Source organism: Cyphomyrmex costatus, unplaced genomic scaffold (assembly GCF_001594065.2).
Source record: "Cyphomyrmex costatus isolate MS0001 unplaced genomic scaffold, Ccosl1.0 scaffold229, whole genome shotgun sequence".
Taxonomy (NCBI): Eukaryota; Metazoa; Arthropoda; class Insecta; order Hymenoptera; family Formicidae; genus Cyphomyrmex; species Cyphomyrmex costatus.
In genome coordinates, this window is record NW_017276357.1 from 745141 (window position 1) to 761083 (window position 15943).

The following is a 15943-nucleotide window of genomic DNA, read 5'->3' on the forward strand; positions in this document are numbered from 1 at the left end:
TCTCGATAGAGAAGTTCTTCTTTCGACAGCCCAACTGAATGTATATGCACGAACCGATAACAAACGCGTAAATAATTTAAGTACGTTATTGACATATACGAAAGAAGGATACGATCTCTCAGAGACGACAGTCCAACCATCGCATCGGCGCATTGCGGAATCAGCGGAACGCACCATGTGTCCTACTGGAAGTGAAGTCCCCCCTCGACCCCGCCAAGTCACAAGTGACAGCGTCGCATGACGTGTGTAGAGCGGGGCCCAAGGCGGAAAAAGCCTTTTAGAAGTTCTGCTCGCCGTACATCCCGGGGAACCGGACAGCGTGTGCTCCGAGCTCGGCGGGCGAGAACTCGTCCTATGTGGCCAAGTGAGCGAACTGGCCGGGGTGGGGCGCGAACTGGTAAGGGTGCCCATACGGCGACATGTGGTACGGCACGATGTTCATGCTCGCCATCTTGTGCTCCTTCTTCCACTTCATACGCCGATTCTGGAACCAGATCTTTATCTGACGTTCCGTAAGACAGAGAGCATGCGCGATCTCGATGCGACGCCGCCTTGTCAGATAGCGGTTGAAGTGAAACTCTTTCTCCAGCTCCAACGTCTGATACCTGGTGTACGAGGTCCTTTGTCGTTTCGTCTCACCGTTCGCGTTCACCGTGCCTAGAAACCAAGAGTTTTTCATCATTTCATTACGAGAAGATGACGTAAATGCAATCTCTGTAGACAAAAAAGAAACTGATAAACTGTTCGAGTTAAATTGTTACATTTATTCCTCGCGAACGCGCTACGCGTATCAAATATATCTTTAAATGATACTTGGTATATACAAAGTGTAATATTTAAGATAAAAAGTGTTTTTCAAATCGTGGTTCGATCTTATCACGGACAGACCATACGAGTGGGAAAAGTGCGAGAGATTGAATAAAAAGCACAGGCGCGATGCGTATATATATTACTAAAGGTCCAAGCGCGTGCAACGCGTGACGACCTCGTTAATTATTTCAACGAGTTGTGGTTAATGCCTCCGCCAGTGCTACTAGATTGCGAACTGGTCAACTTGGCAGCTGTTTTACCTATTTGCTTTGCACGCCTCGGCCATAAATAATTTTCCAACGCTATTATTACGATACTCCGCCTGTTACACCTCTACTTGCAAAAATTGCATTTGACTACACCGAACAACAGAACTACATAGAAATGAGTTTTGACGTAGTTTCAATGTCACTTATGATATAATCGCCGCAAGAATCTTCGTTGTATCAAATTGATTCAATCTTAATTCGATATACATATCGTAAATTATTTTTAATTCTCAGATGGTAATTTAGCTTAGTTGCATATAGTATATTGCGTTAAATACACGAAAACACATTACTATTCTAAAAAAAATTAAAAGATAAGATAGTAAATACTCTTATAAGTATACATTACATCACTGTAAAAAATAACGTTTTTAATTGATGCAAATAATCCTTCGTTGTATTATATAATCTTATTTTTAGAAATATTTGTATAATTTCTGTATAGAGCATCCGTATTATATTTTAATATGATCATTCTACTAATATTTTTTTTCGCAGCACTATAAGGTTTCGGTTCGTTATTTTAGCAGGTGTTGTACGCGTGCAAAGGTGCCATTTGTTCGTACGTTTTCAGGTTCATTGTGATCACGGGTCATTGCGGATATTAAAGAGTCGGCTCATTTACAGCTATAATAGATAGCTATTAATAGCGTGAAACAAGAATGAGAAATTGGACCAAAATAACTCAAATAAAGATGTAACTAAATAGGAAGTAGTGTAATAATCGCGAAATAAAAGTAAATCATTTAAATCTTTACTGGTTCTTTGGTACTCGCATAAGAGAGAAAAGTGCAATAAAATGTACGAGTATGAATAAGAAGAGGACAAGAATGTATATACGAATAAATATTTCCCATTGTTCGCAGAAAGTAGCTCTTTCGCATGTGTGATTATCTAGTATTTCGAGCGTTTACGCATAACATTGATAACAGTACGTTTAAAGATTCGTTCCACAGTTCTGAGCAGCACGAACTGAGCACTTTCACGAGAGTGAAAAGCGTTTTCGCAGAGGACGGCAACCAGCGAGCGTTGAACAACGAAGCTCCTACCGGGCTTAATGACAGGACCCTTCGTCCGGTGTTATCGCTTTCCTCCCGATGTAACACGTCGCTGGGTCGTGTGGCCTGACTTTTTAATAAATAGTGTTCTGGTTGTCTGGACACGGACTCGTTCGGTCTGCATATCGTTTATCCAGCGCACCTACCCGTTTTGTAACAGACAAACGGAATTCCTTTTTCGGTCACTCGCATTATTATAGAATACTCTCGTTCGCTGACAAATATTTTGTTAAATTCTTTAATTAATTCTCATGTATTTTTTAATTTTTAGTAACCAAATTTATACACATTGTACACTTATCGAAATTCATTAATTCTTTTTTATTGTCTCATATATCTGCATTTTCTGATAACGTTTGAAACGTAACCGCTTGTGTATCTTTCTCTTCTGTTTTGTTAAATAAAAACTATTACGAAAAATGAAAAATTATAAGAAAATTAATACTTCTTGAAATATGCATTTTCATTTTTTCTGATAAATTGAAACTATCGATGGCTTGCCGATATCTATACAATGTACGTTGGTATGCAAAGGAATATACTTGGTGAGAAAGCTCTCAACGATGCTCATATACGATTGAAATATGTTTCTTAGGCGCGCCATGTTAATTCCAACTAATACCACAAGAGAGATCTCGATACGCTCACAACGCTTTGCTTGATGTCTATAACAGGTTCGGAGTTTTTATCATCCCTAAAGAACATGCGCAGGAGTAATCATAGTCAATGGAAGTAATCTCACAATGATATAATTGTGTGTGTGTGTGCGTGTGTACGCATGCGCGCGTTGTGTGTGTTAAATTATTGAATATTATTTTATCTTTGATATACTCGTGATTTATTATTTTTAGTGATACCTTTTGATACATTAAAGTACCGCGGTAATCGCTGACCCGATTAAATTTCACGCATGTCAGGCACACCTGTTTAATTAGCATTTAGATTCTATCTGGCGCGATCTCAGTAGTTATTCTCGCACTATAAATTCTAAAGCATCGAGGGGAGTACGAGCCAATATGTTATTGTAACTTGAATTTCCGTAATCATACGCATGACTTGCGTTATATATATCTCTCGGTAATAAATTTCGTAATCGCATTGAATCTTAAGCAGATGCAATGGGAGCACTTCGTACATTCATTTGTCACTTCATCCCTGTGAGGATGCGGAAGATTCTTATGACTTGGAAATTTTACTTTCTTCGAAAAATAATAATCGATCAGAAATACAAGGTATAATTATTTTAAATATATTACTTACATAAGCAAAAGGGTAAGTAATTAGTTGTGTAGAAAACTAATTAAGGGGGTAACATTATATACTTATTTCGAAATCTCGTAAAATTATCTTGTTAACGATAATCATTTGCGTTGTTAGCTAATCGATCACACTATGCCACTTATAGTATTTGCTGCAGTGTATTATAACTATCAATCAGTAATTAGGTCGCTTTAAATATCCAAATTTATATAATAAACTAAAAAGAAATACATGTAGAAAGACATACTGTTATTTATTTTCTGTGATCGTTTATACGTTTTATCTAATAATTACTTAATGTTTTAATCCAAATAGTAGTCAACACTATATAATGAACTACTATATAATGAAGTAAAATACATATTTTTCCAAATTATCTATAAATGTGATTGGTTGACAATGGACAAACCAGAAGATTCTGATTAAATCGATCAAAATTTCGGGGTTATTTAGAATTTTAATAGATTTAACCAAAGAATTTTCGAATAGGTTTAATCAGAAAAGTTTCTGGTTAAATCGACTAAAAATGTAATTGAGATAATTGGAATTCTGATTGATTTAATCAGAATCTTTTGATTTGTGCCCATTTTCAACGAAGCCATTTTTTTAAGTGTTTACGTATAATGGTGATTAAGTTGTACTCTGTACAAGACCCTCGAGTTTCTCATCGAGACACACAAGCTTTAACGAACGCGGATAAAGATTGAAGTAAAAACGTTCAGCGTGTCTATCACGCAATGAAAGATGTTCGGGCCGAAGAGGTGCGCGTAGCTGTCGTCGTTGTAAGACTGAGGCGGGCTAAGCGCAGGGCCATGTCGTGTCACCCATCTCGATGTCACCTCGTGTCGTCTAGCCTTTTCGTGCCTCGCTCTTAATAGAACGCGGAGTGCGCGTGTATTTGCACCGAACTCTGTACGAAACGTGTCACCGACTGCCAGTCTGACGACTGCTCTGTCTGCTTGACTGACAGATCGGCTGGTTAAGGATGAATAACACGTGACTGGGATAAAATCCCCCGCGACTCCATGGTGTGTTCTCGGTATGCCTGATTTTAATCTTAGTTTTTAATACACACTCTGACTCGAGCTCTCCTTTGTTACGACTCCTTTGGTTTCTTAAACGCATAAGTTTTACTTGTTACACATGCAAAATGTAAAATCTATTTTAACTATACATGATGAAAGAAGAAATGTACATAAACAATTTTTTGCTAATCAAACACTATTGAAAGTATGTAATTATAATTAAATATTTAGGAATTATATATATACGTAATATGTGAATTAAACTATATATTTAAGAAAATTAAGATGTATATAGATTATTATAAGTTTAAAAGTTTTACTTTTATTATAATTAAATTTAATGAGAAAAATTAATATTGATATAATTAACTAGAAATAATTTGTTATTATTATAAAAGTATATAATTGTTATTAAATATAATTATTAAATATAATTATTAAAAAATGTAATAAAAAGAGAATATTATACTTTTGAAAGTAAGTATTAATTGAAGTGTAGTTTATTTTACACACAGAAGAAATTTTGTTCAAAATACATTAATAATAATATTTCACATTTGTGAAACATGTAAAGTATTTTATATATAATTCAAAATAAAGAAATACATTATCTTTTATTGTCTGCTTGTGCCTACGAAGTAATATGAGATATTTAATACTTTGCCAATTGTGCAGATCAGAAGTATTACATATCACTATTCGTGATAGATTTTAGATTAGGTGCTGAGAAAAAAATCAAAATATCTCGCGATCTCAACCACGCTGTATTGCATTCCGCGAGTGCGAGTAGATAGGTATGCGATGTGCATTTGTATACACGTATAAGTTCAGTATGTCGGTCGGGAGCAAGTTCCACGAAAGTATATATAGAACTCTTGTACTACCCTCAACCCCCAGCATATATCTGAATGGTTATCTGATACGAGAGCTCAAGTACGGCCGTATCAATTCTTTCCATCTCTACGATCGATTTAAGAATCCCAAAGAAACCAATAAAAATCTGTAAGTTTCGCGACGTAATGAACAGCAAGAATTGTTTTAAATCTCGTTACCATTGGATATATCAGGCGCCAATTTCTCACGGTGTTAATAAATCACGTTTAAGTTAGTTTAATCAGGTACACGTTTAATTATCTATGGCTTACTTTGTAGTCTCTAAATTTTTATAGTGAAGCACTTATATTACATACAGGAGAGAATTTGAAAAAAATATCTAAACTTTTCAAAAGAAAAAATACTCCATGTAACTTTTGACACACCATTGCTTCTTCAAAATTATACGTTGAATCTAATCAGAAGTAGTATTTATGTAATCATCATACTTATCGTTACTTTGTAAAGAAATCCAAGCAATAAAATGGAATGCTTTTTAAAATCGTCAAATTCTTCGAACTTCATTGAAACATTAATTGCATAATAGAAATCAGACGATTCCATTTACAACCGCAAATGCTTTTCTAAAGCGGACGATGTTCAAAATTATAATATTCAACACTCTCTTCAAACATCGTCGCATCGGCACTACTGACAAAAGAAAATGAGAGGTTCATAAATAACCCGAGCAGTTCACCGCGGCTATTATGCAATTACGATTGCATCTCTATAGCATAGGTGGTCTAAGGCTTCAAGATCTCTTGTTCGACCGTACAAGATAGTGTCCCCTTAAAAGTTGTCACTGTTTCAGCTGAGACATTCAGCTAGTGGTATCGCGTGGCTGGCATATCCCGTCTTCGTTTTCTGCTCTGTCCGAGCTCTATGTTACTAATGACAGGCTTGTAGTCAGTGTTCTTTTTAATTCGTTTTTTATTCTACGAATTCCACAGAATAACGAGATGAGGAAAAGTTATTATTTGTATTCATATTATACAGATATTTTAAAAACTCAATATAACTTTAATAATTTCAAGATGTTTATCATTACACAAATTTGTTGCCTGTTTTCTTGCGAAGATTTTTTATGTGTTTTAATCTGTTTTAATTATACGCAAAATTTTATTTTAAAAATAATTTCTTGCCATCCATGTAAGAATGATGAAATAAAAAAGTAGATTTTATAATTTAATCATAGGTTATGTTAACGAAAATGTCCTCACAAAAAATTGAATTACAAATCGCGTGTACCGACAGATAATAATTTAATGTAAAATATAGAAGCTGTAATAATAATTTGTTTGATAATACTCGTATCCAAGAGAACGCAGATTCGCGCGTACTAATTTGTACACAAAGTAAAGACTTTACTCATACGTAAGGCCCACCGATGTCGGAGCAATGATAGGAGATTATCTGATACGCACGCCTCCGTCTGGCTCACCGCCAGTATGAATAGCCAGTGGCGCTCATGAATTTTCGTTGAAACGTTGCGTCGAGACTAGCGATATATAGCGAACGTAATCCACGCACAATTTAAATTTATCTACAGGCGGCTCCGCGCGTTCCGTCAGTCAGCCTCCGTTCGGAGCTGATTTGTGACCTATCCGTACTTGCGCAGCTGACGGCCAATCGCACGCCGAAGATCGGTCTTCCTCGAGCGAGAAATCAAAGGTCCAAAATTCCACGACGCGCGCGCGCGCGCGCGCGCGAGGAAGGTGACCGCGAGAACGATGTTGGATGATCGTGAGTTGATCGGGCTTCTAGGTGTCTCTCCACCTGTTACCAAACGTTCGGGCACCCTGAGACCTGTCGCCTCGAGCTCAGAGACCGGAATCCGCGGGATCTATTTCGATCGGTATACAGCTGACACGCCCGGACCACACCGCGGAAAGTTGCTGGGTATAAATCTTCGGAGGTACATGAAGCTGGTCGCTCTCTTTCAAAAGAATCTATTAATTTCTACTCTACTTGTGGAGCATGGAAATCCTTTTATTGGCGGACTGTTACGCTCAATCATAGCTCTCAGAGGGAGACTTCCTCTATACGTTAATGAGGGTGTCAGATGTTTGTTATTTTTACGTGACGTTTTATAACCATCGCTAAAATTAAAAGATAGACACGCGATGTAAGTAGGTCGAGCGAGGACGTATTCTGTCACGTAGAATGGCGATGATAGAACTGGTAAGAATTCTTTTACAGCGGAAAATTTATTTACAAAAAGAGAGATGCGATATTCGAATTGGGTCAACGACGCCTTCTACTAGACGCATCTATATGTGTGCATTGGACAGTTATAAATAGATTCAAAAACTATTGCTTTTCAATTCAAATGGGAGTAGCAAGTGGTGGTTTCAAGGGCTGGATTCAGTTGGAAGAGATGCTGGAAACGAGGTGACGAAAGAACGAAGGGTGCGCGAAAATGGTGGAGGAAGGGGGATGCAGAAAAGGGGAGAAAGAGAGTGGCAGCCTTGCTGAAGCTTTTATGCCGAAGTTTGCGCAGCGGACGTTCCGCGGATCATTTGTTATCTTCCACGAGAAAGCTCTCTGACGCAAATAGGTTTGTTTCTGGCCGCTTTAAACGCTTCACAATAATCCGCGCGGACTCAAATTCAATTAACGCCTCGTCGTCCCCACCGTCGTGCACGTCTACCTCCCTTCCTTCATTTTGCACTTTGTACTCGCTGACAGCATACAAAAGCCAGTACAGTCTTTCTTTCGTCTCTTTTATACATGGCGCATGAACCATGAGAATATTGAGGTACGTGCTTTGAAGTCCTGATGACCTTGAACTCCGGAATGTCCTGCCCGACAGCCGAATGCGAAACAGAGTGAGCATCCACGTTGCCCGCTATGCGGAGTTTAAGTTGCGTGCACGAGGTTCGGTCGGTTTAAATATTATACGAAGAACAGAGTCGAAAGTATGCTGATCCCTATCGCTTTTCGATAAATCTTTTTCGTAGCGAAGCGTGTGCCACGCTAAACCGTCATTCGACTAAAATTAGATTCCTCTCTTTTACACTCTTTTATACACTGTGGGTCATCTCCGTGGGATTGATAGAACCGAGAATAACATATTATCCATTCTCTCGCCGCCGCGCCGCATGGATTGAATTCGCGTCGTACACATGTATATTCGTTTGCATATGTGTGAGCGCACGAGCCCGCTCGTACAAGAAACTGTCGTCTCTCTCTCCGAGGGGTTACTTTATACAACCGAATGAAAGAGAGGCATAAGACGTGATCGCGCGCGTATATATATCGGAGGAGGAACGCTGAAGGGCCCGGAGTACTCGGGATTGAGGAAGAATAGGGATAGAGGCTACGCGTCTCCATCCATCAGACGACGGTCCGACCGGCCGCGTCCGACACACGCGACTCAAACCTACCGACAACCTACCGAATGCATTATCCTCCTTCGAGGGTATACGCATATCATTTCGACCGATGCGATGCGATGGTCCTCCTCTCGTGTCCGATTTTGGATAATCGCTCACGCACATTGTTCCAGCTCGATCTTGGCGCGTTTTCGCGAGACACCGCATCGTTTCTCATTAGCGACGCGGTCTCTAAAACACCGAATTTCTCGAAATCTCGGCACGTATAGTTTTGATATATTAATGACAATTGAAAGAGATGGTAATTCCATCGATCCTACTAGCGATCCTGAACCAATGAAAGAAAACAGAGCTCGGTCCAACGATATAGCCCGTTTGGTAGAGACTCTTAAACCATACTGTTAATTGACAATAATCATGAGCAGAAATATACCGCTATTAGCGTGCGAAGTAGGCATCGGCGTTCCATAAATGTTCGCATGGCCATTCGGACACACGTACACGCGTGTCCGCGACGTGTATGTATTGGACCGCGTAGAACGTTCTGCCGCTGAGAAAATTAATGACTTACCTTCAGCGGGAACAATACAGTCAGCTGCGACTCTCTACGTGTCTGAGTACAGTGCGTCGCGGTGATGCGAGCTGCCTAAGGTCGAACAAAACCGCACACAGGCGCGCGTTAGCCATGCGTGTACGTGTGTGCATATATATACATTTCGTGCGTGTCACCTATGCGAATTGATTTATTCCCATCGAGAGCTAGGAGAAAATGCAAATGCGTAATTTTCATTCGACGGGCTCGCGCATTTGTAATTTTTTTCTTTTTTTTTCTTTTCGACGATGTGTTAAGCCTCTCGCGCGTTTCGTGCCGTAAAAAATTGTAAATAAAGTGAAAGCTGCATAATCAGACTACGTTTCAACGATCCTGTACTTATAACGTTTTATCTTTTTGAAGCTATACATGCAAAACATTATTACGCGCGGCACAGTAACATTTTATCCACCGAAAGTGTCATAAAATCCAATCCATCGACAGCTGCGACAAACGCCATTTGTCCCTCGTTTCGCGTAACATTCGTCGTGTCGGGTGGATAAATCTCATCGGAAGCACGTGTCCTTTTCTGGGACTCTACACCACGTCCTCTATGAATCATGCAGTACCTATGCTCCTACGTTAGGTTGCTCCTCTTAGGAGGCTGTCCGTTCTGATCGTCCATGGCGTTCCTCCTAGTTACCCCACACGAGTAGTACCGCAGAACGCCTCGTGCTAGTATATAAGCCTCGCGCAAGCATTTATTTATGGTCCTGAGTCGCTGGGGTATACGTAGGACCCGCCACTACACCACCCGAACACGCTTTACCCAGAACACCGCCGCGGAATAAAGCTGTTCCCGTCCAAAATCTGTCTGTGTGCCCATGATTTTCTCACAGCGTAACGGTGAAGGAAAATTGCGATTGTAAATCTTTATTAAGTAATAATTCCATTTCTTTGTCATGAATAGTTACGTGCTTTGAGGAAATGTGTGTTTACCATGGAGATGTATCGAAGATATTTTATTAACAGCAATAAATTTTCATATGCGATACTTTTGTTTCGCATCTTCAAAAATTCAACATAATTATATTACTCGCGTTTTAAACAAATAATGTATAACACGAGGGAATATCGCTAACTATACTTTCTTTTGTGTTTGAAGAGTTTCTTTAAGAGATTTCTTTTATAAAAAGCTTCTCTAGTATAGAAGGTATTTTCTCTCCGTGTTACTTTCGATGAGTTGAACGAGTAGGACCGAAATAGTTGCACCAGAAGCAAAAAGGGGAGTTGTGTGCTGAGCGTGATTCCGTATACGAGACACTTGCCATGACAAAATACGCGTTTATACTTTCACGGATTGAAACATCAGAGTAATAAGATAATGGATGAGCGTGGAAAAATTCTGTTAGTTTAAAAAAAAAATAAATCTCGATAGAAAGAGCTACATTGATGATTTCACATCTAACAAGATGGTACGGATATCTAATGATTCCTTACGTACGATTTTAAAAGAATTGCGAGACGTTGATGAAAATCTCTTTCACAAACAGATTTTAATATAAAAAGTTACATCTATTTCAACTTAACTAGTACAACACGTTATGTAGTGCCCAGCAACACCAAATTATATCTAATGTAAATATACTATTTTATTGTTATTGATAATACAATGATTTATTTAATTTTTATCTAAATTTTAATTGGAATTTGTATCAATTACGATATAATATAATTTATATGAGATCCCGTTTTCCCGCAATCAGTCCCATACGAAACAAAATAATTTTGAAAATTTACAAGTTTCCTTGTTTCTATACATGTACAATTTCTCTGTTCTCTTGTCTATGAAAACAAACTAAAGCCTATTTAGCTAAAATTGTAGAGTTATTTGAATTTAGTAATTTAAATAATTATAATTTTTAGAGTAATTTCATGTGTATAAAAGAGAAGACCTCCGAGTATCTTAACTAATAGCAACAAATGACAAATATCTACATCTGATTTACGCCGGATATATTTCACAGTACAGTTTGTTTTGCGGCGGACAGAGCAAAACGGCCGAGAATTTGATTACATCACATTAGGGTGTACATTTTAAAAGGATGATGTAAGTACACAGAATCGTTGATCCTCGCGTGATTTATTTATCACCGGCACAGCCGTGCTTGGGCCGTGCGGTACATATATATATGCGACTATTATACATTGCATGCAAACTTATGTGTATCTTCTAAATCGAGTTGTCGCGACGGACGATGACGCTTCCGCACGATTCTTGCATTACCGCCGCTTGCAATAATCGCCCGTCGCGAAAGGAGCGTTGTTAATAATCATTAGCAAAACTTCTAGAAGGTGCTGAAATGTTATCGCGATATTAATATTGCGTATATATATATAGGAAATACATGAAATTATTTTAGACATACGACTATTTTTATATTTAAATTTAATATAGTTATCTTATTACTATATATAATCTAATCTAATCTAAAAGAGAGATATGGTTTTATTTCAGAATTAAATTAATTTGGTTCAATTATTACTGGTTTTAGTTGTTTTCTGATATTCAATATTGTTTCAAGTGTTTGCATCTCTCCTTCTACGCTTCTCTCTGGCACAAATGTTATTGAGGATGTAATCAGGGTGGTGTTAAATAGCGTGAAACGCTTCCTCAAAATCTAGAAAAATCTCATGATATACGGTGAAGGAAAACAAAGTACTTGCGGTTATTTTTGCGGAACAGTTTTTTGATTCACGCGTTGTGACAAAACCACGAAATGTGTGTACCGGCGGCGTTGCCCTTTACTACGCCATTCAGCGTTAGCTCGTAAATTTTCAGAAGAGGGAATCTTCTCCTCGGGGAGGGTTTGTCGGCCGAAAGGGCGACTGCAGGAGCATAAGGATCAAGGATCCCCGTGGCGACCAGGCCACGCAGCAACAGGCGGCCCACTTCGCCCCCAGCACACATCCATTACCCCATCGGCTCATCCCGTTTGCACTAGGCGCTTGCAATGAAAATTTATGTCCTAATAAGTGATTCGCGCTCTTCCCGCGGTTATACGCAAACTGCAGTAACGATAGTAACTTCCTTCTCTTCGTACGACACATTTCGCTTTAACTGATTCTACACAATTATAACTAACAATAAGAGTCGTAAATGAAACAAAACCACAATAATATTTTTATGAATAATTAAACTTTAAAGTAGAGTACAGTTTGTTGATTTATATAAAACACGTACTTATGTATGCTGTGCTGCATACAGTATTTATACAGAGAAAAGGTTTCTTTCATTCAAACAAATTTATACATAACATATTATATAAACATAACAAATTATATTATAAATTTTTATTTCCATATTATTTTTATATTATTTTTTTAATGTGTTAGTTTATTATTAAATTGACACGATTAACTTTATATTTATAAATTCAAGGAAAATATGCTATGCGTGTGTATATACATATGTATGTGTTTGTGTTACATGAATTTTCTAAAGAAATATGATTGTGAATTATTTTGAGACGATGACGAACAATCCTAGATTTTACTAACCCTAATGTCTTAGAACGTACGTATGGCGTGGATTGATTAAGCATCTCGGGATAAAAACATTTTCGTCGGCGTAAAAATGCAGTATGCTATGTAGTTAGTAAAACCAGTTCTTTGAAGCTCGTCCTCGCGTATCTCCTTCTCCTGTTAGAACGCCGTAACCATACGTATATGTATACATATGTACATGCATATTTGCTTAAGGCACTATACTTATTTTATTTGCACCATATTGAATCCAACGGGTAAAATGTAGTAAACAAAAAAAGAAAGAAACCTTTTCTATTTCTTCGTTATTAGCATAAATATATGGAACTTTAGCGCATGTAGAATTATGACAAATTAATCGAATAAAATGGCAATCAAGAAGGCTTGACATAATATCATGGTTCATTTAAATCATTTGTAGACGCCATTCCTCGACAAGAAAATTGTTCCGCCAACTATCACATATTTATGACGTGTAAATGTGCTAAGGGCATTAAGTGAGATCCAGTTCCACTGGTTTGACTGTCTACCCTTCCGGCGTGGGGGATTCGTACGTTGGGAATCACGTTGGTAGCCATCTATCAATCGGGACACAGAAACGTGCCTTTCCTCGCGGCGCTCCGCACATCCTTATTTATAGCGGAATGATCGGCCCATAATTACAGACTCCATGACGAAAACGACCTTCTGCTTATCTAAACAGGGGCTACGGCACCCACTCGTATACACGCAGGTCGATATTTCGGAAATAAACTGCACAACTGTTCATTTCACGCATCAATTGCATGTTTATTCACGTTTGCTGCTCGTCAGATGATAGCTACTTATCTCGGACTTATCTCCGACTTGCTACTTATCCCGAAGATGACCCATATGCTTGTAGCTGCATGATTTTGCCGGCAGCAAGGTCGTATTCCGAGTAATTTTCACAAATTTTAAAATAGTATAGTACATTCTGAAGAATGCAAAAAATTGTTCTAAAAATATTTTTCAATTTTTTATAAAAGTATCTGCCGATATTCGAAAATTATAATAATTTAAAGTGACGAAGGGAATTTTTAAACACGCAAACAACAAAAAAACACATTGTGAGGATAAATCTTTTACAATGAGATATTGTGGTTACATTTTTTATCGATAAGATTTAACGAAATTTTAATAATTCTTTCTCGCGGTCTCTTTGTTTATACGATTAGTTTGTAATTATACTATATTTTAAATTTACCCTCCACTTGCCTAATTCCTTTTAAAATATCACCTTTCACCTTTTCCGTTTTTCTTCAAGATTATCTATACGTTATCTATTCGTTAATAATCCACAAATAATTATGCTAACATTATTATGTAAACAATAATTCTTTTAAATAATTATCAGTATCATATATACATAAGCGTTTCAAATACATCATTTATTGTATAAAATTATAAATTATATCTTATGCTGTTTCAATGTTATTAAAACATTTGTGTTAAACTTAATTTTACAATACTTAATTGAAAAAAACTTGTTTATTAAAATATTCTTACCGTAAAGGCAATGTATGACTAAGGTTTTATTGCTTGTTTACGTAATAAATGTATTAATATTGATTAGCATATATACACTATACTGGTTTAATAAATGTTTAATAAAAAATGTTTTTCTCATAAAGCAAAGTAATAAGATCATACATTAATGTACTATTTAAAGTAAGCCAGATTCTCTTATTCATTCTTATGGCTATTAATAAACAGTTTATTTTTTCACATTTAGTGTTCAAACGTTTATGCATCAGAAGAAGCAGCCGGTTGAAAAGCGTCGGAACGGCTGGACGAAGTCTAAACGGAATGTCTTGAATTAACCTCGACGAATCAATTATTTTCTTCTTAATACAGATATGAATTATTTATTTTTATTTGTAAATGTTGTATCATTTTGCTTACAGTTATAATTTTCACGCGTTTATTTGAAAAATTTTCATAAATCTTTCTCACATACTTATTTAATATACAAATATATAACAACAATCGTTAAAAATGAGTTTTTCTTTACAAAAGAAATCTTGTCCTTGAAATTTATTTCAACCAAAGTACAATTTGAAAGAGTTGATTTTGTCAGCAAATAAATGTTCAGATAAAAGCATTGAAGATCTTAGAAGGCGGTACTAATTGGTCAATAGATACAATTATTTCAAGCGTATTCTCAGGACCACTGTATTTCATACATTCGTACAAAATTTACAATTTGACTTTGCCGTTACTTTTTGCTACGCAGTATTTATATTCTTGCGTTAGTAAAATTTATAATAATGTATTACTCAATCTAGACCATACTATTCACCTAATAACCTTTTCTTAGACGTTTTTAAAAAATTTCTATTTGTTTGCCATATAAATTAATTTTTTATTATTTTCATTAATCAGCATTATAATTAATTATAATTCATCGGTAATCACTCTTGAATTTTTGCATCACTATCGAATATTGCCTCACAGTATAATTATAGCTGGAATTTCATTAAAATTGGAAATCGTTAATTATTCCGGTTCTTAAGATATACATCGTGCAAAATATATACCTATAAGGCCTTGTTTCACGATATGATACTCCTGTAATCGATAAAAAACGACGAACTTTTCGTTTCTCGCGAATCGAAGCGTGTGCGAAATAATCGCGCGAGGGACATAAGCCGAAGTAAAAGGATGCTGTATTAACCAAGCGGGCATCATGCGAACGATTGGGAGAGGAAGCCAAAACTTGTACAAGAAAGATCTGAGCTGCGTATCCCGTTTGGGGGCCGAGCCGAACGATCTGAGGCCCTCGTTCGAGCTAACCCGAGAGAACTAGAAGGAGAAGGCAACCCCCCGCGCCTTACAATGCAGCCTGATTTATGGCCCGGGCGCACATACATAGAGTTACACACGATATCATAATACCATTAATTCTTCGTCAAATTCCCCGCTGACTGAATCATACTGGCCGCGCAGTAAATCACGCGGGGCGACTAATGTGAGCGCGACCAGCGCGCTCGGCTGTTTTATCTTCTTTGAGCCACGGGGGCAGGTGAATCTAGTCTTGGTCTCCGCTGAATTACTGTTACCTATTCTGACCGCACCCCCGCACTGCCTTTCGTTCGTATCTCAAATCACGCGCGAGCTCATTTCTGTGTGTTTTATAAAGTACATATTCGGACGACCGTAGAGAGAGAGAGAGAGAGAGAGAGAGAGAGAGAGAGAGAGAGAGAGAGAGAGAGAG

The 15943-nt window shown here is 37.4% G+C and overlaps 1 protein-coding gene across 1 annotated transcript in view; it reads right to left on the reverse strand.

Annotated features, from left to right (window-relative positions):
* Nucleotides 1–352: 352 nt before the first annotated feature.
* The window catches only part of LOC108773938 (Sex combs reduced), an 18067-nt gene continuing 2476 nt past the window's right edge, over nt 353–15943 (reverse strand). Inside the window, exon 2 of the mRNA XM_018539920.1 lies at nt 353–657. Within this exon, the coding sequence (XP_018395422.1) occupies nt 353–657 (305 nt within the window). The remainder of the gene's footprint in view (nt 658–15943) is intronic.